Raw genomic sequence first — 23,968 nt, forward strand, 5'->3', positions numbered from 1 at the left:
TTTCTTTATTGATATTTACAGTAACACATCCAACCATGAAAGGTTGCGTTGTATCTTGGGAATGGGCTTATTCTGTGTAAAATGACATATTTAGCCACTTGTACGCATGCCCCCAACCACTGAAATAAGAATTTCTAAAACAATAGAAAGAAGTAAATGAAATAATTGTAATACTCATCTTTTATATCCTTTAATTACAATCTAAAATATGAACCCTTGTTGTAAAAAACTAAAGTTGTCCTTTAAAGATGAAGTGCCACTGTACACTTTTTTTCCCAAAAAGTGTACAGAAAGAGTTAAAATTAGGTGGCCACACCCACCAGTTCATTAAGTATGCCTGGTTGTCATGGTGGGTGAAGTTATCCACACCCACAGTGTTGGGTGAATGGTAAAAGGGGAGGGGATGATTATAGTAGTAATAATATTTAACGTGTCGATGTAGATTGGCTTATTGAAGTATTAAGTGTTGCATTTACGGTTGCATTTATGGATTCATATTTGAGAATCAGTCATTTATGAGTGTGCATATTGAGACTAAAGGGCTTGCATGAGCCTATAATGTGAGGGTGTTACTTTTACTACTAGAGGTGTAACGATATAGTAACTGAATCGAAAAATCGATTTTAAATTGCAATAATCTACTATATTATTTGCAAATGCAAAAATATCGTACCGTTTTGGCTTTTTATCATATCGTATTGTTTTAAAATGCGGTAATCGGTATCGGATCGTTTTGCAATGCAAATAATTGATTGTATGGAAACTAAGTATTTGTGCCTTGTATTTAGCAATTTTAAAAATGGAAATGAAAAAGAGAGGTCTAAATACTTTTCCATTCCATATAGCTACTCTTGGTCTATCAATATATGTGTGTAATCTCTGTGTTCATGTCAAGCTGGGTTTGTCCATATGTGTTGAAATATAATGTCCATGTATTTGCTAGATAATCACAGCGTTTACTTCCATAATAATATAGTTACACGTTTTAATTTCTTTGCTAAATAGTTACTATATCGATTTTAAATCATTGAATCAAATCATATCGTATCGCCATGAATTACCGTAACCAATATCGTCCATGTATCATATCGTTAACCACGTATCGGTATCGTGGCGCATATCGTATCGCTGTTAAAATCGTTACACCCCTAATTACTACAGCTCACATGCAAATGCGTGTTTTTGAGAAACAATCCTACTTCTCTTTCTTCTTGAGCAGAGTCTGGGTCTCATCCAGCCTCGTCTGGATCTTCTCCACGCGTTCATCTGCGTCTCTGGATGAGCTGTCCAGCTTCTTCTCCAGCAGACTGAGGCGCACGCTGGCCTCGCTCAGCTCCTCCCCCTGGAAAACACACCCAAAATCACCTCCATACACGTCCTTTTTAAACCACTCTTAAAGCAATTAGCCAGTAGCTATGCCCCTCCCAAAAAGCTTTTGTCCAATGCTAGCTTAGAATAACTTCCTGCCAGTTGCTAAGCTAGCATTGGACAAAAGCTTTTAGGGGAGGGGCATAGCTACTGGCTAATTATGACATGATGTTTATACCAATCATAACAGTTTTTGTACTGGTCCTTAAAACGTGTATTAAAATTAAAATGTTAAAGCTTTTTTTTTTTTTTTTTTGTACTGTTGCATTTTGACTAGCAATTCCTGTATGTGTCGACCTTTCCCGTTAATCGTCGCCTCTTTTGAAACGTAACAACCAAAGTCGTAAATGGTAAATGGTAAAAATTGTGTTTGTCCAATGAACTCACTTTCCTGAGTCAAATTATTCAAAAAAGAAAATACAGATTACAGAAAAAAACACTGAATGTTGAAAGTTTATATATATATATATATATATATATATATATATATATATATATATATATATATTTGTAATTTAGTTTAGTTTAGTTTAGTTAATTTTAATCATCACATATTTTCATACAGGTCATACATTTACATAATCATTGTTACAGGTGATCAAAAGGAATAGGCTGAAGCTGAAATTGACGTCAGTAATTGACGTCAGGAAACAACTTAAAAAAGGGGGGAAAATGTATGTCATAAGAAGTTCTACAGTTCTGTACTCATATGTGTGGTGTCTGGGTTGCATCCATCCTAGAACTGGAGGATTGATTGTGGGGTTTGGCTTGCAAAGTGCAAAGGTATATTAATGACATAGTTCAATGTTGAAAATGGGTGGTTCTCCCCTTTAAGCTATTGGTCATTCAGTTGTAACCACAGACTGTCCCCACAGTAATTGATCTTCATTTGTAACCACAGACTGTCCCCACAGTACCTTGATCTTCAGTGACTTCTTCAGCTCCTTAATGACGGTCTCCCTGTCCTCCAGCTTCATACCCAGACCCTCTGCATCAGTGATCTCTGCTCTCAGAGCGGCTGCACGCAGCTCCACTGGTGGAGGGTTCTGGGAAATGGCAAAAACAACAACAACAACGTCTAAAACTGGGGTGAAAAACAAGACCTAATAGAGTAATTAGATGACGCAAAACTTGAGGGGAAGCCACGTTGAACACAGTGTGTGTTAGAGCATTAAGGTAGTCACGGCACTGTTTGCTTTTAACTTTGACAATAACTGCATATTATTTGGTAGTGACCTTGGATTCTTGACTCAACGGAATGCCTAAAACATACTGTAAAAGTGAACAAACACACTGTATGGCAGGGTTCCCCAATAGGCAGCCCGCGGGCCATTTGCGGCCCGCGGCGGGCTACTGTCTGGCCCCCACCAACCCCAGTAATAATGGTGGTATAAGAGCAGCAACAACACTAGTATATCGTCGTTATCGGGTGGAAACCTTGTATGTCCAAAACCTTTCGTTTTGTATTTATCATCTAAAAGATTTACTAAACTAGTGAAAACAGCCGATCTACACGCACACAGCGCCTCGCATCGCAAGGCGTTGTGTGCTTGTAGATCTGCTGTTTTCACTAGTTTTGTGCGATGATCTTGTATGATGAAGCAGGGCTTTGCTTTACCAAAAAACGTACACATTTGAAACTTGGAGATACAAGGTTTCTGCATTAGAGTGACAATATCTGAACTGTCGCTGGAGTAGTGGAAAAGCCACCGTCGCCCCCTGCAATGTTGTGGCCCTCGGCTTGGTACCCTAGACATAAATCGGACCTTGGGGAAAACTATTTGGGGAACCCTGCTGTATGTATTTTTTCAATACAACCATTGTAACCCATTTAGACCTGAGGATGATTTTAAAGGTAGGGTAAGTGATTTCATTTAATTCAAATAATTACAAAATGGCTCTATGTTCTGAGAGTACTATAGTTACTATAGAGTGTTTGGTCCATGTTTGGGCTTCAGCCTTATCTCCTGTGAGGAGAAAAAAGCAGTTTCAAAACTGTTGGATGACAAGTTTTCCTCCAATCATGGTCGAGTGGGGGCAGGCCTTACGCGCACCAAGGCCTGCCTCCCACTTGATCATGATTGGAGGAAGGCCCCCGCCTGTCACCTACATGAACACTGAAACTGAAACTTTACCCTAACTATAAATCCTGACCTAAGTTTTCAGAAAAACTTCAAATATGTATTAACAAATGACCAAAAATGGATGTTGCTATATACTGTACAAAGCAACAACAACACCAAAAGGGGTTGCTGGATTCTTGAAAGGTATAGTTTTGTACAGTATAGGTAGAGGTTCCCGGTCTAAATGAAATGGGTACATCTTCTACCTCAATAGTACCCTGGTGAATATATATGTAGTGAATATTCAGTAAGTGTTAACATTACTTGGTTCTGAGGCTTCTCAGAGTCATACTCCCCCTCTTGCATGGCAGTGGCCATCTTGTTCATGGTTGCGATGACGATGCCACAGGACTGTCGCAGGCACTCGTAGGGGTTGGTGCCCGGCGTCCCATAGATCTGGCACACATAAAGGAATGCACATAAAAAATTTGACAAGATACAGAAGAACAGTGGAACATGCTAAACAGTACATGATGACATGCATCTATCGGTTGCAATTTGGGGTGCAACAACAGTTAATTGAACTAATCGATTGAATTGATTATAACGATCAATCCAAAAAGTAATCGCTTAGAACATATGGATGGTTGCAGCCCTAGTTGCACTCAATCCAGTATTGTGACTGAGGGATTAGGAGGAGGAATACAAAATACAGGGATAGAGCATATCCGCACTGCCCTCGACACGACGGGAGCAATGAAATCTCATTAAAATACATTTGTTTCAATGAGACCGTCCTGATGTACCACGAACGACAGCATGTTGTGCCGCGACGTCGTCCACCCCTCCTATTTGAGCTCGCAGAGTTTCTATTTGAGCGAGGTTTCGCAGCGACGTCCCGCCCCCAAACACTTTTTATTGGTCGAGATCATAGGGAAGTGTCTCCCTTGAGGCAGCACTAAACATTGCCTGCTAGAAATGGACGAAGTACTCGACCCCAGTACTTGAGAGTTGAGAGTAGAGATACTCCTGGTCAAAATGTACTACTAGTAAAAGTAGCTCAGTCAAAATGTTACTCAAGCAAGAGTAATAAGTATCAGAACAATGTAATACTCAAGTAAAGTAGGCCTACAGATCCTAAGAATCTGTACTCAAGTAAATTTACTCTGTTACTTTCCACAACTGCACTGCCTGCGAGTGGTTCAAGTTACGTCGCAACGCAACGGCCGAAGCTCCAAAAGTATTTCCCGCGACATTGTGTCGCCGGCAGTGCAGATGAGCTGTTATACTGTATATACAATAACAATACAATATGACAATAGTACATTACGGCCCTTAGATATGGCCACTGACAGAGACATTGGACGATTCATTTCATTTCCAAAACTTTTCCAGAATATTTAACCCAATTTCCAGGACTATATAACAATAATTCAACTCAATAACAAGTCGCCTATGCGCAATGCTCAATGCCCAAAATAATCATATTTGAACTGGGGACCCCGGGACCCTGACGAGCACTAAGAGTTGAGGAATTTTGTATAACACGGTTCTATTGTGAAAATAGCAGATCCACATGCTCACAACGCCTCGCAACGCGAGGCGTTGTGAGCATGTAGATCTGCTATTTTCACACTTTCTGCCTCTAATATATGACAATTTGGCCAATGTTTAATTTGTCATTTCAGAGTTATTAACAAAATCAATAACCAAAGACAATGCATAGCTATTTTTTCCAGGACCTTCCAGGACCCTTTATCGATTCCAAAACCTTTCCAGTACTGGAAAAAAATATTTGTCTGATTTCAAAAATATTTCCATGAATTTCATGACCGTGGGAAACCCTGATGGAACATGTGCAGATAGCTTTCAGCAGAGATCCTGACCTGTTCTCCGGCCTTGAAGGCCACGTCCTCCAGCTTGAGGGCGGAGAGGCCCTCGTGCTCGCTGAGCGGAGCGATCATCTGGGCCCCGGCGGCCGCCACCTCCTGGAGCACCGCCACCACCCAGGTCAGGTGCTTCCTGCAGTCCGACAGCGTGTCCGACACCTGGGGGGAGACACATGGACCGTGGTGGGAAAGGTACTCACAGCTTTTACTTAACCCATTTAGGGCCTAGAATTATTGAATGCTTTAACCAGTGAAAAATAGCAGATATACAAGCTCACAGCGCGGCACCGAGTGCCGCGCTGCGAGCTTGTAGATCTGCTATTTTTAAAAGAGCCGTGAGAATGTGTGCAAATCTTTGAATATATGTATTTTCAAAGGGAACGTTTGTAAGTCAAATGTTGCTTCTGGGTGGTCCCTGGAACTAGATATTTTCAGATGGGGGTCCGTGGCCAAATAAATATCATTTTGGGGGTCCTTCACATGAAAAGGTTTGAGCACCACTGACATAGTAGTCTCTCAAGAACAGACTAACTGAGCTCCAGTTAAGTGAAAAGGACCTTTTCTTTGACGATGGCAGGCCAGATTGCTGACATAGAAACATAGGGTTTTTCAAAAAACCTTAGAAGGATTCAAAAGACACTTATAGAATCGGGTCAAAATTCTAATTTTCACGATAAAAAAAGAATAGCAGATCTACAAGCTCGCAGCGCGGACCCGAGTGCCACGCTGTGAGCTTGTATATCTGCTATTTTTCAATAGTTAAAGCATAAAATAATAATACACAATAATGTGTACCCGTTTTGAATGGGTTAAAAGCCATTTAGGCCTGAACGCAAATCTGTGTCACTTTGGATTTTAACTTCAACCATTATTTTAGGCTTTAACTATTAAAGAATAGCAGATATACAAGCTCACAGCGCGGCACCGAGTGCCTCGCTGTGAGCTTGTAGATCTGGCATTTTTGAAAAATCTTGAACATTTTGTGCAAGTCTTTGAATATTTTTGACCGGATTGTATAAATGTCTTCTAAATCCTATCTTCCAAATCAGTGGTTCTCAAACTTGTTTATGTCAAGGACCCCCAAAGTTACATTTATTTGGCCGTGGACCCCCATCTCAAAATATGCTGTTCCAGGGACCACCCAGAAGCAAATATTTGAGTTAAAAATGTTTTTAAAAAGATATATTCAAATAAAAAAAATAAAAACATAAAAAAAAAATCTACAAGCTCGCAGCTCGGCACTCGGTGCCACACAGTGAGCTTGTATATAATATATCTGCTATTTTTCAATAGTAAAAGCATTCAATAATTCTAGGTCTAAATGGGTTAAAGATGAAGTGCCATGATCTTTTCCCCCCCTAAAACATGATGATCGGGTATTATGATAATACTAGGAGGAAGATTCTTTTAAAAAAAAAAGTACAGAAAGTGTTAAAATGTGTTTTTTATGTGGCCACACCCACCAGTTCATTAAGTATGCCTGGTTGTCAGGTGGGTGGTGACCCAGTTGAAGTTAGCCACACCCACTGTGTTGGGTGTATGGTAAAAGGGGGAGGATCTGAATTTATGATGTCATTAAATCAGTGTTTTTTTTACTTAAAGAACCACTCATTACGCAGAATGTTTTCAAATGTATAGAAATCATTTGAAAATAGCAGGTCTCCAAGCGCTTGTAGACCTGCTATTTTCAAACGGCAGAAAAGTACAGAATATAGGATTGAAGTGGTTATGTTTTGTATTAGGTGAAAGCAAAGCATCAATGCTGCAATGTAGAATCACTCTGTTACAAAGTAAAACTCTGGAATTCTAAACTTGTACTCTCAGAGTTACAGACCTGTAATGGTCATTTAGGGCTAGCTCTTGTTGTGTTTGTCTATTCATTTAATAGAATCTTTACAGAAATGTCCACCACAACGAAGCCTTAGCCAGGCGTGGCGATGGCCGCTGGCCGGAGGAGGGGAAGGGAGAAGACATGTGGGCGGTGGATACACTTGTACCTGCGGTCCGAAGCTGAGCGCCGCTGGGATGCCCGGCACGTCCGTCCCGGGCATGCGGCGGCGGATCTTCTTACAGAACTGTCTGATGTCACTGCAGGACGTCTCCAGGTCCTTCAGCAGGACCGCCAGGTCCGCCTTCTCCTGGCCCGTGTGCAGGAAGGCCCGCAGGCGCACCACCTCCACCGCCATGCAGTCCAGGGCACTCTGGGTAAACTGCACCAGGGGGGGGGACAAGGGGGGAAATACTGCTGAGCCTCAGTAGAACTAAACCTCTTTTTGAGCGGTGGTTACACCGTCACCTATAGAAAGCTTTGTCAACAGCATGGAGGAGGTACAGCTGCAAACAGTGGTAAGAATGTTCTTACGCGGTGGGGCGCAGCCTACATCTGACCTACATCTTTACACAAAGCGCCCAAAGTTTGTTGTACGGCGCCCAGGGTGAGATCACATTGGACAAGCTTCGCTGGACGCTTAATGAAATTAACTCACCAGTAAGACTCCCTAATCGGGAGATAAGCGACCGTCAGGTCGCACCGTGATTTTAGGGCAAAATCTGTAGGAGCAGTGTCCAAAAATGTGTTTGAAAAGATTGGCCTGATGGTGGCGCTATATGGGACAGATCCATGTTGATGAGATGAGTGTAGACATACTGTGTACCGATTTGCGTGATTTTAGGGCAAAATCTGTAGGAGCAGTGTCCAAAAATGTGTTTGAAAAAATGGGCCTGATGGCGCTATGTGGGACAGATCCATGTTGATGACATGGGTGTAGACATACTGTGTAGCGATTTGCGTGATTTTAGGGCAAAATCTGTAGGAGTAGTGTCCAAAAAGGTGTTTAAAAAAATCGGCCTGAAGGTGGCGCTAAATGGGACAGATCCATGTTGATGACATGAGTGTAGAACAAGTGTGTACCGATTTGCGTGATTTTAGGGCAAAATCTGTAGGAGTAGTGTCCAAAAATGTGTTTTAAAAAATCGGCCTGAAGGTGGCGCTAAATGGGACAGATCCATGTTGATGAGATGAGTGTAGACATACTATGTACCGATGTGCGTGATTTTAGGGCAAAAATTGTAGGAGCAGTGTCCAAAAATGTGTTTTGCAAGAATCGGCCTCATGGTGGCGCTAGAAGAGGGCCATGAGAATTGATGGGTGTAGGTTGTGGTTTGGCAGGCAAGGAGTGTGTGTGCAAAATTTGGCATGGATCGGAGCAACGGTTGCGGAGATATGAGCAGGGCAAAAGTGTGACGTGTGACGTGTGACAGACTGACAGACTGACAGAGTGACAGAGTGACGGACACCTGGTCGAGGTGACAGTAACTGCGACCTGACGGTCGCAATAAATGACACCGCTCACTTCACACTGGGTGTGATTTTTCTCTCTCCTTTCCGATAGACCCACGTGAAAACTTGTGTCTATTCCATCGTTGGGCATGAATAAACCCATTTCTCAGGAAAAGTATTTCCTGTACTTATGAACTGTAGTAACATGAGGACTCACTCTGATGTGGTCTGCCAGCTGCATGGTGCAATCCTCATTCTGGTCCACCAGGTGGATGCTGTACAGGTGCTAAAACAGAAACCATTTACAATTTAGGCGTTTAGCAGACGCTCTTATCCAGAGCGACTTACAATAAGCACGATAATACATCAACAATAACAATAGTAACCAGTAAGACTCCCTAATCGGGAGATAAGCGACCAACGGTCGCTTATCTCCACAAATAGGCCAAAAAATGTGTTTTACCAATTATCAAGACATACGGGCAGTTGACAGTTTGCCATGGTTACTCATTGAAGTTGAATCTCCATATATGGAGATAACCTACGCATCACACTAAGTCTGACCTCACCAGCCCATATTTGGGCATGAGCAACTTATGTCTCCATATATGGAGATATGATGACATCACACAGTCCTCAGCCGATGATGTGGCGTGATGTCATACAATACACAAACGAGCCCTACAGTATAAAGGGGCAATTCTTGCCAGGAAAGAAGCATTTCTTCGACTCAGACCTTATCGCCAGGGTTGGCTTATAGCAGCTGTCGGTAGGACCATATATGGATTCTGTTAGTGTGGATCTCCTAACAGGGCATCATCTGGGATACAATCCCTTTTATGCCCATATATGGAGATCCCTAACAGAATCCCTTTCATGCCCATATATGGAGATCCCTAACAGAATCCCTTTTATGCCCATATATGGAGATCCCTAACAGCATCCCTTTTATGCCCATATATGGAGATCACTAACAGCTAACAGAATCCCTTTTATGCCCATATATGGAGATCCCTAACAGAATCCCTTTTATGCCCATATATGGAGATCCCTAACAGAATCCCTTTTATGCCCATATATGGAGATCCCTAACAGAATCCCTTTTATGCCCATATATGGAGATCCCTAACAGAATCCCTTTTATGCCCATATATGGAGATCCCTAACAGAATCCCTTGTATGCCCATATATGGAGATCCCTAACAGAATCCCTTTTATGCCCATATATGGAGATCCCTAACAGAATCCCTTTTATGCCCATATATTATGGAGAAATCCCTGCTCTGAGTATCTGACATCAGTGTGATGTCACCTGTTTATGCCCATATATGGAGATCCCTGCTCTGCGTATCTGGTTGCTATGGTAAACAGTTGGTTGCTAGGGTAAAAAAAACATGGTTGCTATGGTAAACAGTTGGTTGCTAGGGTAAACAGTTGGTTGCTAGGGTAAAACCATGGTTGCTAAGGTGGTTGCTAACGTACACTAACAAACCAGCAACAACAGACTGTTGCCACAGCAACGTACACAAAGGTTTGTGTACACATGTGGTGTGATGTCATACTGATGCGGAGATATGAGCAGGGCAAAGGTGTGACGTGTGACGTGTGACGTGTGACGTGTGACCGACCGACCGACCGACGGACGGACGGTGGAGGTTTTCATAGTAAACTGCTCCCTGACGGTCGCAACAATAGTATTTACAGCCTTAAGGTTGGAAATAGCAGCTTGCAAATCTGCTTTTTTTATCTTGAAAATGTGTGCAAGTATTTGAATATTATGTCTTCTAAATCCTTCTTCTAAATCAGTGGTTCTCAAACCTTTTCATGTCAAGGATCCCCAAAATGACATGTAGCCTATTTGGCCACGGACCCACATCTCAAAATATGTTGTTCCATGGATCCCCCAGAGTTTTGAGTTATAAAGGTTTGCTTAAAAAATATATATATTCAAAGATTTGCACACATTTTCACGATTTTTCAAAAATAGCAGATGCAAGCTCATAGCATGGCACTCTGTTCCTGGTCTCTAATTTACAGTAACAGGGCTTTGTGGGCGACTACATACTGTATATACTGTATACAGGGGTGTCGCACCAAGTTCTGGGCCCTGGGTACAAGGATTCACTGCGGGGGTTTAACCCATTTAGACTGGGAACACATTATTTTGCGCTTTAACTATTGAAAAATAGCAGTTATACAAGCTCACAGCCTGGCACCGAATGCCGCGCTGCGAGCTTGTAGATCTGCTATTTTTGAAAAATCTGAATATTTTGAATATTTCAAATCCTTTTTTGAAAAGCCTATGTTTCTATGTCAGTGGTGCTCAAACCTTTTCCAAAATTATATGTATTTGGCCACGGACCCCCATCTCAAAATATTTAGTTCCAGGCCCCCCCCAGGAGCAAAATGTGAGTTATAAATGTTTGCTTAAAAAATTCATATATTCAAAGATTTGCACACATTTTCACGACTTTTCAAAAATAGCAGATCTAAAAGCTTGTGAGCTTGTATATCTGCTATTTGTCAATAGCTAAAGTATAACATAATTAAGGCCCCTTCACCTTGGGCCCTAGGAACTCAGTCCCCCCTCCCCCCTTGTGACGCCCCTGTACACATATACAGTGAGTACGTACCTGATAATATTTGATGGCCTTGGTGAGAGGCTCCACGTTGACGGTCTCGTCCAGCTGGTCCTTGTGCAGCAGGTCGATCAGGAAGTCCAGGGAGCGCTCATGGACGCTCATCTCAGGGTACAGAGAGCCAACCTTCTTATAAACCTCCACACTGCACTGGCCCAGAGCCCTGGGCACGCGCAAGCACACAAACACACACACACAAAGATTGAGTAATACATCTGGGTAGGGGTGGGCGATATGACGATAATTATCGTTGAGACGATACAATGTCTCCACGGTATGCCTTTTCAGAGGTATCCTATATATATATCGTGATACAATTGAGGGAGCCTTGTAAAAAATCCTGTTTAATCGTTAATACAGAGATTCATTGCAGAATTCAGTTTAAACCTGCATTTCGGTCTAAATCAGTAGTTCTCAAACTTGTCAAAAGTGTCAAGGTCTCCACTTAACTCTGACAGCATACAAATGAAACCAAATGGACCCGTAAGGGTCCATTTGGTTTCATTTGTATACTGTCAGAGTTACATACTTGTAAAGTTCAATTTAGACCTCCCAAAAGGAACCCAGAGAGTCTAGTTTTTGTCAAGTAACTTGAAAAATAACCATAAAAACCAACGTGAAAAAAGAATCGTGATAAAATCGTGTATCGTGATACAGCTTGGGAAAATATCGTGATGTTGTATTTTTCCATATCGCCCACCCCTACATCTGGGACTGGAATGTGGTACATTATTGTTATTCCCCAGGGAACAAATGGCAGTTTTAATAGTCAAGTACATACTGTTCATATTTATGGAGCGTTGCCTGCAGCAGGCACAGAGAGTAGACCAGACCGCCAGCGAAGCTCAGCTGCTCTCCCGCGGCCCCCTTCAGTCCCGTCCGCTCCGCACAGCTCTCGTTCAGCTCAAACTTCTCCTGGGCCTGCTTGCTGATCAGCTCAGCCTGAGGATGGAAGGATACACACACTAGGGCTGTCACGATATGACATTTTACATGACGATTAATTGTCACTCAAATAAGTGGCTATTAACGATTTAATTGTGTATTTGACGTTGATAATTACATTTCTGTTTGGCTTTTAGGCTTTGAAGTTGCATAATGGTAGATATGACACATAACCTAAATATACAAATACATTACTGACATATTTGACAACTTACTACTTAAAAAATGGCATTGATAGTGGAAATAGCCGATCTACAAGCTCACAACGTGTCGCGATGCGACGCGTTGTGAGCTTGTAGATCTGCTATTTCCACTATTTCTGACATTTTTCAACATTCACGATTATGACGATTGTGACAAAATAATTGTGATAATGTCAAATAATCACGATTAGACGATTATGTAATAATTGTGACAGCCCTAATACACACATGAGGATGACGTAAACTACTGTATGTCCTGTGCGTGTGCAGAAAGTTACGATGCGCTGTGAGTGATGCTTCTCCTCCAGTGGGTCCAGCGGGAGGGAACTGAATTGTATCTGCGATGCGAGCGTGTGTGGTTGTGCACCATAGAGTTAGGTGTCGCATACTACATGAGTAGTTGTCAAATTCGGTGACCTGGGTGGCGAGGTGGAGGTCACATCATTTGATTGGGAACCAAATGTGGTGTGAGCAGTGAAGCACGTGATCAAGCCTAGCCAATCACTGATCATTTTCATAGAGCCGCCAATGACCATCCCTCGGATGTGGCTTCAAAGTGAGAATGTATAGTCTGGGATGGGATGGGATGGCTGCGGTTACATGGACAATATGTATTCATTCATAATTAACTAATTCGAAACAGAGATTCAACAGACTGTGTGCAGCCACACACGCACAGGCGCGCGCGCCGCACACGCACGCACGCACGCACGCACGCACGCACGCACGCACGCATGCACGCAGGCGGAGACAATGACCTTGCAGATGAGCCTGGGCAGCAGCAGCAGCACCAGGATGCAGTCGTGGTCTCCTCCATGTCTCAGGAAGGACTCTGGCATGAAGGAGGTGAGCAGAGACACCTGCCTGTTGGCCTGGCCCACCTCCATCTTCCTCAGCTCCATCTCAATGGCCTGTGGAGCAGCGGAGGGAAAAACACTCACATTATTTTAACAACCCATTTAGGCCTAGAATTATTGAATGCTTTAGCTATAGAAAAATAGCAGATATACAAGCTCGCAGCGCGGCACCGAGTGCTGCACTGCGAGCTTGTAGATCTGCTATCTTTGAAAAAAGTCGTGAAATGTGTGCAAATCTTTGAATATATGTATTTTAAAGCGAATGTTTGTAACTCAAATTTTGCTTCCAGGTGGTCCCTGGAACTAGATATTTTATGATGCAGGTCCGTGGCCAAATACATATCATTTTGGGGGTCCTTCACATGAAAAGGTATGAGAACCACTGACATAGTAGTCTCTCAAGAACAGACTAACTGAGCTCCAGTTAAGTGAAAAGGACCTTTTCTTTGACGATGGCTATAGCCAGATTGCTGACATAGAAACAGAGGTTTTTCAAAAAACCTTAAAAAGACACTTATAGAATCAGGTCAAAATTCGAATTTTCACAATTTTTCAAAAATAGCAGACCTACAAGCACGCATAATTGGGTTAACTCAAGTAAAAGTATCAATGCAGCAATACAGGAATACAAGTTAAGGTCCGGAATTCAAAAGGTTACTTAAGTATAAAGTGCAAAATTATTGGCATCACAATGTACTAAACGTTGAAAAAGTAGAATGCATAATGTCCCATTTCAAATGTAAATAGAAGATCTACCAGCTCAACCTAATTGAAAAGCTGAAGTACCAACTTGTAATAATAATAATCAAAATCTGCATAGCAAGTTAGCAACTAGTAACTAAACATGTCAAACATGGTCCAATAAAAGTACAAACTACATCTCATGAAAGTCTCTGAGATGTAGTGGATGTAGTGGAGTAGAAATATACAGATCCATCTCAGAAAATGTGGATATTGTGTAAAAAAAAAAAGAAAAAGCATTGCAGATGCCATAGAACCTCAATTCATAACTGACCACAGAAACTTCCCACTGGACTTCAAGCTACTCTGACTTCAGAAGGTTGACATTCCTCTATTATAAATCCTTGTTTTGAGTGGTCTCGTGTAATATTGTAATATTTTGAAATATGGACTTTTGATATTCATTAGCTGTATGCCATAAAGATTCAAAAATTTAACAAAAAAGCTTTGAAATAATTCACTGAATGTGCAATGTATCTAGAATATATGAAAGTTTCAAAAAATATATATGAAACTTTCAAGAAAATCTATTTTAACACATTATACCTTTTTTTTTAGATGGATCTGTTATGTTTCAAACAACGGAAATACCCAAGTACCTCCAAAAGGGCCAGTTCTTGAGAAAATGAACCTAGTCACTTTCGCCCACTGCCTGCCCTAGGACAAGCACATTGGGCCATCTCTCATCAGGACTGACCTTAGCGTAGGCCTTCGTCTCATCTCTCATCAGGACTGACCTTAGCGTAGGCCTTCGTCTCAGCAAACTTGATCTTGAAGTCGAACATCTCTGCCGGCGGCTGCTGCTGGAGCTCTGCAGAGGCCTCCTGTTGGCTGGTCAGCTCTCTGTTCACCTCCTGTACAAACCACATGGAAAGTGATGATGGGTGTGAGGGAGACACTGCAGAGTCCCAGTGAAAAAACAAGAAAAGACAACTGAACAGATACAAATATTCATTCATTCTACTATCCGTTACTCTGCTGAACTCAGGCTGTTAGTATGGTGTTTGGCACTATAATGTAGTGTAATGTATGCACTTTAACTGTATGTCAGCATTTGTGTGGTTTGCACTATACTTTCTTTTTTATTGTCCTGTTGTATGTTGTGCAGCAGCATGCATGTCCAAGAAGACAAATGTCCCTCAGGACTTAATGCAAATAATCTTGAATCACGCTGTAGGAAGACATTCTGAGCCGTCTTCTTGCTCGTCAAGCTTTTCTGACAACGAGTTTCTACTGTGGAGTCCCGTTTTTGTTTAGTTTATAAATCCTTTTGAGATTACCGGTAGAATCAGATTATACCATTTGCATAATCTTTATAATTGAGTCTCTTTCATCAGGTAAAAAAACACTAAATAACTCGATAGAAATCAAGAGCTCTCACAGAACATTCACAGGTAAGCAAAAGTAAATGTTCACGAAGCATAAGAACTACAACCACTAAAGACACCCAAAGTCAACTGGGTCTAGCGATGGGTATCGTTAAGATTTTAACGATTCCGATTCCGATTCCGGTTCTGCTTATCGATTCGATTCCTTATCGATTCTCTTATCGATTCTCAGCTGGTCAGAAATAGTGGCCAATAGTCTTTTCTACCTCCTCCACTCCTTTTCTTCTTTTTCTAGAGAGGTTTTGGGTTATTTTTATTACTGTTTTGGGTGCTTATTTCCCACACAACGGTGTAACAAGTAACTGTTTATTAGTTATTTTAGCACACAGTGCAACACACAGCACGCATGCACACACACAGTCACTCACTCACGCACACAACAACATCGGGTATTATTTTTGTAATGGTTTTCTACAGTTTTTTATTCCCCATATACAATGGTGTTAGTTTGCAACAATGAGCCTACAGACAGATCTAGTTCTCAAATAAATAGACTTTGTTGTGCCATCAAAGTGGGATTTATTTGAAAACAAAATTTAAATTCAACTTCCCTTCCAACCGGAGGTGGCAAGGTGACCATGTGATAATCAAACACCTTGTTTCAACATAGTGTATTCCCCAAAGTCAAGTACATTATTGTTTTAATATAGCTCTGTGTGTATATAATTATCTTAAAAAAAAATAAAAAATAAATAAAAAAAAAGCACCCCCCCTTGCAGTGCCCCTGGAAACACCCTCAGCACCCCCCCTTCCAGGCTGTTCCAGCGCCCCTGTAGCCTATGATGTCATGCGTGTGTGATGTCATCGCGCATATGCAGGAATCGATAGCAGAATCGTTAAGGACGTTGGCTAACGATTCCATGGAACCGAACCACGGGCAACCGGTTCTCGATACCCATCCCTAACTGGGTCCATGCTCAAGCTCCCTCAACCCTATGTTCCCTCAGCCTTATGTTCCCTCAGCCTTATGTTCCCTCAGCCCTATGTTCCCTCAGCCCTATGTTCCCTCAGCCCTATGTTCCCTCATCCCAAAATAGGACCCTATGTTCCCTCAGCCCTATGTTCCCTCAGACCAAAAATCGCAGTCCCCCATGGCATTGTTTCCGACGTCTCATTGTTCTGGCGCCCCATTCGTCCGATGCTGGTGAATGCTAACCTGGTGAATGCTAACCTGCTGACGCTGTTGAATGCTAACCTGGTGAATACTAACCTGGTGAATGCTGACCTGCCAACGCTGGTGAATGCTAACCCGTGAATGCTGACCTGGTGAATGATAACCCTAACGTCAGTAAAACTATGCCTAAACCTAATCCTGCAGGACTAATGAGATGTCAGACTTATGGGCAGTCCCCTAATAACCAGGCCCTATGTTCCCTCAGCCCACACATATTTCTTTACACCTGTGTTGATGGTAACCACAACATCAAATTATACGTGCACTGTTGAATGTTCTGGGGATACTTACATCATGTTGCAACTAAGTGATTATCCGTTTTGGTTAGAACTGATTAAAATAACTGTATTTAACACAGAAAGAAGGCTAATAGCGACCGTCAGGTCGCAGTTACTATCAAAACCTCCACTGGCTATCTGTTAGTCTGTCAGTCAGTCCGTCAGTCAGTCAGTCTGTCCGTCACACGTCACGTCACACTTTTGCCCTACTCATATCTCCGCCATCGTTGCCCCTATCCATGCCAAACTTTGCACACACACTCCTTGGCAGCCAAACCACAACCTCCACCCCTGAGCTCCAGGGACCCCCAGGGGTCCTTTAGGAGGTTCCAGGGGGTACACAGGAAAACGAGGATCAATTTTACCACTATTTTATACTTTCTTTGAAAATAGCCGATCTACAAGCTCACAATGCGTTACCATTACAGCCCATTTTGAGCTTGTAGATTGGATATTTTTGAAACATTTTGATAAATCTTGATAAATCTTCCCAAGCAGAAAATATTTTCAGGTGGGGGTCTGCAGAATCGTGGCGTGGGGCATTTACTAAGACACATTTATTTACTGAAATTACATCTCATCTACATTGAGTACACGCAACCATAAACCTTGTTTTTTTTGCGCAGTGTTTTGTGGTGCTATTTGCATTTGTTTAGAAGTTACACAGCTGTTTGTGACTTATACAAATGAATCAGTTCTTCATTAGCCTATGACCAACTCACTCTTTTTGAGATGTCTTAAATGTACTTTTTGCGATGCCATGACATGCCCTTTGCCATGCCTCCTATGTCAAAAACACATGACTTTATATTGTTAAAAATATGTTATAACAGACAGACAGACAGACAGACAGACAGACATACATAGGGTTTATTTTTGCGTCCGTAGGTTGCAGTTTAGTATGAGAACGTCACATCTTGTCAGTACGTATATGTCTGTATGTCTCTGTAATGCTTTGTTTGATCATTTATTGTTGACATCATGCTCTGACATCACTGTGAATTCAGGGGAACCACAATAACTGAACCCTTTTAGGCCCATATGGAGATCCCTGATGTCATCAATATTAAGCCCATATCTGTGAATGCCAACATGTCAGTCTAACCTATATACTAAACATGTCAGTCAGTCAAACCAGTGTGGCTGGTTCTACAGACAGGGTCCATATATGGTCATAAAATGGATTGTATGTGGCCGGTGTGGTCTCCAAATATGGGCATTCCCATATGAAGTCCTGTTAGGGGAACCACACCAACAGAATCCATATATGGCCAAGACTGGTGGCCAAGACAGATGGCGCGACCTTGCCCAGTAAGACACCCTTAAAGGGCCTACACCATGCTTTTAAAACTATATTTTTTGTATAAATATATGCTCAAAATTGAGTCTTAGACAGGTCTTAACCCTCAACAAACTCTCTGACCATTCTTTTTGTTTGTTCTAGCTCTAATGAGGCTCTCCAGCTGCAATACCAAAACGGCCTCTGTTTGCTCAGGGGCGCATCTAGTGGGGTTTTTCCAGAAAAAAAATAAGTTTTTTGAAAAAAAAGTTTTTTGAAAAAAAAAAGTTTTTTGAAAAAAAAAGTTTTTTGAAAAAAAAAGTTTTTGAAAAATAAGTTTTTTGAAAAAAAAAAGTTTTTTGAAAAAAACATTTTTGAAAAAAAAAAAAAAATTGAAAAAAAATTTTTTTTTGACTGAAAAAAAAAAAAAAAAACGGGAAACGCGTGTGACGTCACATGCGTCAATTCTCAGAACAGCACTGTTCTGAGAACCCGTGGAAAGCTTTTCATCTCTGTCTTCCCAAAACCAGAGAAAGACACAATGTACAGAAATAGGACTTTGTGAGGATAGAAGGTGCCAGTGGGACCCCAAAAAAAGGTTTTAAAATAGAAAAAGTGAAAATTCATGGTGTAGGTCCTTTAATGGGACATTGGAACAATGAGATGTCGGACCAATGCCATGGCACCGTCTATTTTGGGCTGAGGGAACATAGGGCTGAGGGAACAATAGCCGTTTTCCAATCCGAAGGGTTCGCACTTTGAAGTGCGCATATGAAGGGCTATGACGTCACTGGGCCGCGCCTAGTGCTGTCCCATTTAGTAGACTGCGTTAACCTAGGGTAACCTACCCTTGGAATGTGCACTACTCCACAATGCAACGCGCCTCCAAGATTCAACCTCGGATCAAAACAAAAACAACAGTGTCTGCTGTCCATCGCATAACTTTTATCCACAAAAGAGCTCTCTAACTTCTTGTTTGGTGCCACAGAGTTTAATTGTAAGGTGTTTTAGGTATAGTATTTAGTTGTATAAACTCCATAATTAATCATGACAGAGCCTATTTAAAAATATGATCTGCGTTGTCGGAAGGATCTGAGAACCGCAGTGTCTCGTCTCGGGGCGGGCAGCTCTACGCATCGAATCCCTCTGAAGGCAACTTGTTCTCGGCTCCACGGCTCTGCTCCCCTCCCTTGGAATTGGTGGTGGAACATGACTGACAGATTTGTTGTTGTGGCTTAATTAACAGGCAATCCATCAAATTGTTTTCTTAATATGATTAGATATGAAAGAAACCGCCTCTGTATAATGCTTGGTTGAATGTTTTGTTTTCAATGTTTTCAAGTAACATGACGAACTCATGTTAGTCTATATAGTTTATACCATTCATTGCATATTCTACTGAGCATACCGTTATTAATTCAGATTGTCCAGTGTATTGTATATGTGCGTTATGTTATTTCCAATTAAATAAACAATCTAACTACCACTGAGTTCCCGTGGCAAAGAACTTCGAGCATCAGGTTTGGTATTTGAGTGTTGTTTAAAATAATATAGGTCTATAGCCTATAACAACGTGTGAACGTGTCCACTTATAAATGAGGAACCAATTCGGAATATAATCAAACATCAGAATGAACTGTAAATAGAAATGGATAGAGAGTAGGCCTACTAGGCTATGGCAACATCAAATCGGGAATAGAGTATTTCCCTTAATTACAGATGTTATGAATAGGCTACGTGAAACAATAATAGCTATTGACTAGCCGCAAATTGCAACACTAGATTTTTTTATACTCGGATGAATCTAGGGTTGCAATACCTCCCATAGGGATCCAATGCATGAAAACGTTTTTTTTGCTATCTGATTGTATTAAACGACTTCAAACTCACCAATATTGTGGCTCTATGGAAAGCTTAGAATTTACTCTTGCTATCTGCAAAGTGTTTGTTTCTGAAAAATCCACCGTAGACATGTTAGGAGCTACTTTCTATAAATAAATTGGCTTCAGGTGATTCTTTTTTCTAAGTGCTGGAGTTTGGAAGCGCTTGTGGGAAGTCACTCAGCGGTCCTGTGTACCAGCTGGTTCTAAATGTCACATAATGCAGGAGGCAGCGGGACGCTGCGTAAAAAGAAGACGAGCGCTTCCGAAGTTCAACACTTAGAAAATAAACCATGTCTGCTCGGATTTCTTGACAGAAAATAAATCATAACATTTCTACGATTTTTCAGAAACAAACACTTTGCAGGTAGCAAGAGTAAATTCTAATTTATTAATGATGATGATCAGATTACGGTGATGTGACAGAAAGGCAGGGCAAACACATTTTCAACCACAAACATATCACAGAATATACGAATCATTTTATTTTGTTTAAAACGAAGGTCGGGCTTTTCATATTTCTCTCTGTCAATAAATGACCTGAAATGATGTTAATTCCGAAGCCGCTTTTACATTATGCATAATATGAATATCATGAGATACATGTTGTTACAGTGTGAATTGTAATAGAGCGTGTTAATAAACTGTTATTTGATTTCATGATCTTGTGCTTCAGAACAATCTCATCATACAGTTATGTGACTGTCAGACCTCAGACCTTTAATTATGACAAAACCAAAGTTTCTTTAATATCTAATCAACAGAAAACTATTTGAAACGGGTTGTCTGAAAGTTGTAGCCACAATAAATCATATCACAATCATGTATAGGTCTATAGCCAGTGTTTCCCAAACTTTTTAGCCTGTACGTGACCCAAAAAATAAATTAATTTGCCCTGGATCCAAACTAGTGAAAACAGCAGATCTACAAGCTCACAACGCGTCGCTTTGCACCGCGTTGTGAGCTTGTAGAGCAGGTAAGCAACAGGACATGCAACGCTCATCCCAAGCCGAAGATCGAATGCCTTGGACGGATGACATGACTCTCACTGCCTGCCTCGGTTCGAGTGATGCTGGTTCTCAATTCTCCTTGAACGTCAAACTAGCTGTGAATTATTAGGTGACCCCCCAAAAAGTTCAAAATATCCTAAAATGTCTTAAAAGTTAATTCCGCCTCACAAAAAAATAAGTTTGGACGTTTAAGAAGGTAAAATACGTAGTTTAAAAGCACCGCGGAGGAAAAAATGGCGGAGGAATGATTTTTGCAACCGGAAGTTCTCGGCTATGGACTTGGTAGTGCTGTCCCATTCCACAGGCACTGTGGAGTGCACTTCATAGGACAAGCCCTACACATGGCACGGCCAAGTGACGTCATAGCCCTTCATATGCGCACTTCAAAGTGCGAACCCTTCGGATTGGAAAACGGCTATAGGGTCTATTTTTGGGTTGAGGGAACATAGGGCTGAGGGAGCTTGAGCATGACCCCAGTCAACTGAGATTGTCCGTAGAGGCAGCTGGGCCACGGCCAAGCATGTATTTAAGCCTCTTGTTGTTTCTGGCTGTCAAGTACCTGCAGATGAGCGGTGAGTTCACGGTACTTCTGGATGGCCTGTTGGTAGTCGGCCACCGTTTCCTGGGCGGCCTCCACGCGTTTCTCAGCCTCTCTGACGCGCGCCGCGCCCAGGTCCAGCATCTCCCTGAGCTCCAGCTCCGTCTCCCTGGCGTTCTCCTGCAGCTCGTCGTTCATCTCATTAATGGCTTCCTGTTCACAACCAAATAGGGCTGTCACAATTATTGCATAATCGTTTAATCGTTATTCTTTTTTTAAATAATCGTGATTATTGTGGGCTCGCCTGTAAGGCGTAGGAGCTACAGTTTCAAACCTCGGAGAGGAGATTCATAATGATTGTAGGAATGAGTAGAAAAATAATTACATCACTCGGCCTCATGGTGGCGCTATAACGGCCCACTTTACGTTTTGCCCCGTAACTCTTGAACCGTAGATCGGAACATTTAAATTCTTTGTTCTGTGGATTCTTTGGGTCAAGACGTCCCCATATAGGCCACGCCAGGCTAGATTTTCCGCCATCTTGAATTTTCTCCAAAACACACTTTTTGCTCCTTTTCCCACATATTTTCTTCAAATGTCACAAAAAGCGGTACACATGATCCATGAACCCATGCAATGAACATACTCAAGGGATATTACGATTGTCCATACCGTTCATTCGTAACACGTTTCCAAAGTTAGCGGGAGGGGCCTGTTTCGTAAACAATAGCCATAAATCACAAACAAAAGGTCGACAACACTGAATTTCAACCACAGGTCGCGGGTGGCATACTCAATGAATCCCTAAAAGCATTTTTACTCGGCCTCATGGTGGCGCTATAATGGTCCACTTGCCTCGTAACTCTTGAACCGTAGGTCGGAAAATTTAAATTATTTTTTCCCTGGATTCCTTGGGTCAAGCCGCATCTCCCCATATAGGCCCATTTCCGTCAGGATAGATTTTCCGCCATCTTGAATTTTCTCCAAAACACACTTTTTGCTCCTTTTCCTACATATTTTCGTCAAATTACACAAAAATGGGTACACGTGATCTATGAAACCATGCAATGAACATAGTCAAGGGGTATTTCGATAGTCCATACCGTTCGATCGTAACAGGCTGCCAAATTTAGCGGGAGGGGCCCGTTTTTATGGCTAAAAATAGCCATAAATCACAAACAAAAGGTCGAGTCAACACTGAATTTTAACCACAGGTCGCGGGTGGCATACTCAACAGATCCCCCAAAGCATTTCCACTTCGACCCATAGGAGGCGTCACAAACGCACAAAACGTAACCGTTTCGTGCCAGAACATGTTTTTCAGGGGGACCGACCCTCTCAAAACTAAACACAGACAACTTGGTGGATTGTCTCACCGTCCAAACCGCTACACAAGGTTGCACATTTAGCGAGCTGCAGGCACACTTGTAAAAATTAACTCTGTCAATTCTAGTTAAGTGTGCCTGCTATGCAGTAGCAGCACACTTATTGTTCTCACTCATACTTAAGCCGGACATACACACACACATGGATTTCCCCAAAGTTTGGCACGTAACTAGTCCCGCACCATTTACGCCACCCCCGCAATACATACATCAAAACGTGCGGCTCGGTCGGGAATGGTGTGCTATTACCTTTCGTTCCGATCCGCCTTACAATGGCGACGTAATCGGCAAAAAACGACGCTTAATTGTCCCCATTGACTTATAATGGGACAATGCAAGAAATCACATTCAAGTATTTTTCTCTCGCAAAGCATAAGAGCTACAGTTTCAAACCTCGGAGAGGAGATTCATAATGACTTAATGAATGTATCGAAAAATAATTACATCACTCGGCCTCATGGTGGCGCTATAACGGCCCACTTTACGTTTTAACCCATAACTCTTGAACCGTAGGTCGGAAAAATAAAATTATTTTTTCCCTGGATTTCTTGGGGCAAGACGCATCTCCCCATACATTTGCGCCAGGCTAGATTTTCCGCCATTTTGAATTTTCTCCAAAACACACTTTTTGCTCCTTTTCCTACAAATTTTCATCAAATGTCACAAAAATGGGTACACATGATCTATGAACCCATGCAATGAACATAGTCAAGGGCTATTTCGATAGTCCATACCATTCGTTCGTAAGGGGCAGCCAAATTTAGCGGGAGGGGCCCGTTTCGCAAACAATAGCCATAAATCACAAACAAAAGGTCGAGTCAACACTGAATTTCAACCACAGGTCGCGGGTGGCATACTCAACAGATCCCCAAAAGCATTTCCACTTCGACCCATAGGAGGCGTCACAAACGCGCAAAACGTAACCGTTTCGTGCCAGAGCGCGTTTTTCGGGGGACCGACCCTCTCAAAAACAAAACACAGGCAACTTGGTGGATGGTCTCACAGTCCAAACCGCTGCACAAGGTCGCACATTTAGCGAGCTGCAGGCACA

The 23,968-nt window shown here is 42.0% G+C and overlaps 1 protein-coding gene across 1 annotated transcript in view; it reads right to left on the reverse strand.

Moving 5' to 3' along the window:
• LOC308306254 (dynactin subunit 1-like) overlaps positions 1-23,328 on the reverse strand; it is a gene marked incomplete at its 5' end in the record, with an annotated part of 36,567 nt that extends 13,239 nt beyond the window's left edge. The window contains 12 exons of the mRNA XM_080751154.1: positions 1,200-1,342; positions 2,286-2,414; positions 3,756-3,887; positions 5,318-5,479; positions 7,318-7,530; positions 8,818-8,886; positions 11,234-11,402; positions 12,021-12,181; positions 13,146-13,298; positions 14,723-14,839; positions 21,554-21,745; positions 23,311-23,328. Coding sequence (XP_080607280.1) covers positions 1,200-1,342; positions 2,286-2,414; positions 3,756-3,887; positions 5,318-5,479; positions 7,318-7,530; positions 8,818-8,886; positions 11,234-11,402; positions 12,021-12,181; positions 13,146-13,298; positions 14,723-14,839; positions 21,554-21,745; positions 23,311-23,328 — 1,658 coding nt within the window. The remainder of the gene's footprint in view (positions 1-1,199; positions 1,343-2,285; positions 2,415-3,755; positions 3,888-5,317; positions 5,480-7,317; positions 7,531-8,817; positions 8,887-11,233; positions 11,403-12,020; positions 12,182-13,145; positions 13,299-14,722; positions 14,840-21,553; positions 21,746-23,310) is intronic.
• Between the last annotated feature and the right edge of the window lie 640 nt (positions 23,329-23,968).

The sequence above is a fragment of the Nannobrachium achirus genome (genome assembly GCF_963921795.1).
Source record: "Nannobrachium achirus genome assembly, chromosome: 20".
Taxonomy (NCBI): domain Eukaryota; kingdom Metazoa; phylum Chordata; class Actinopteri; order Myctophiformes; family Myctophidae; genus Nannobrachium; species Nannobrachium achirus.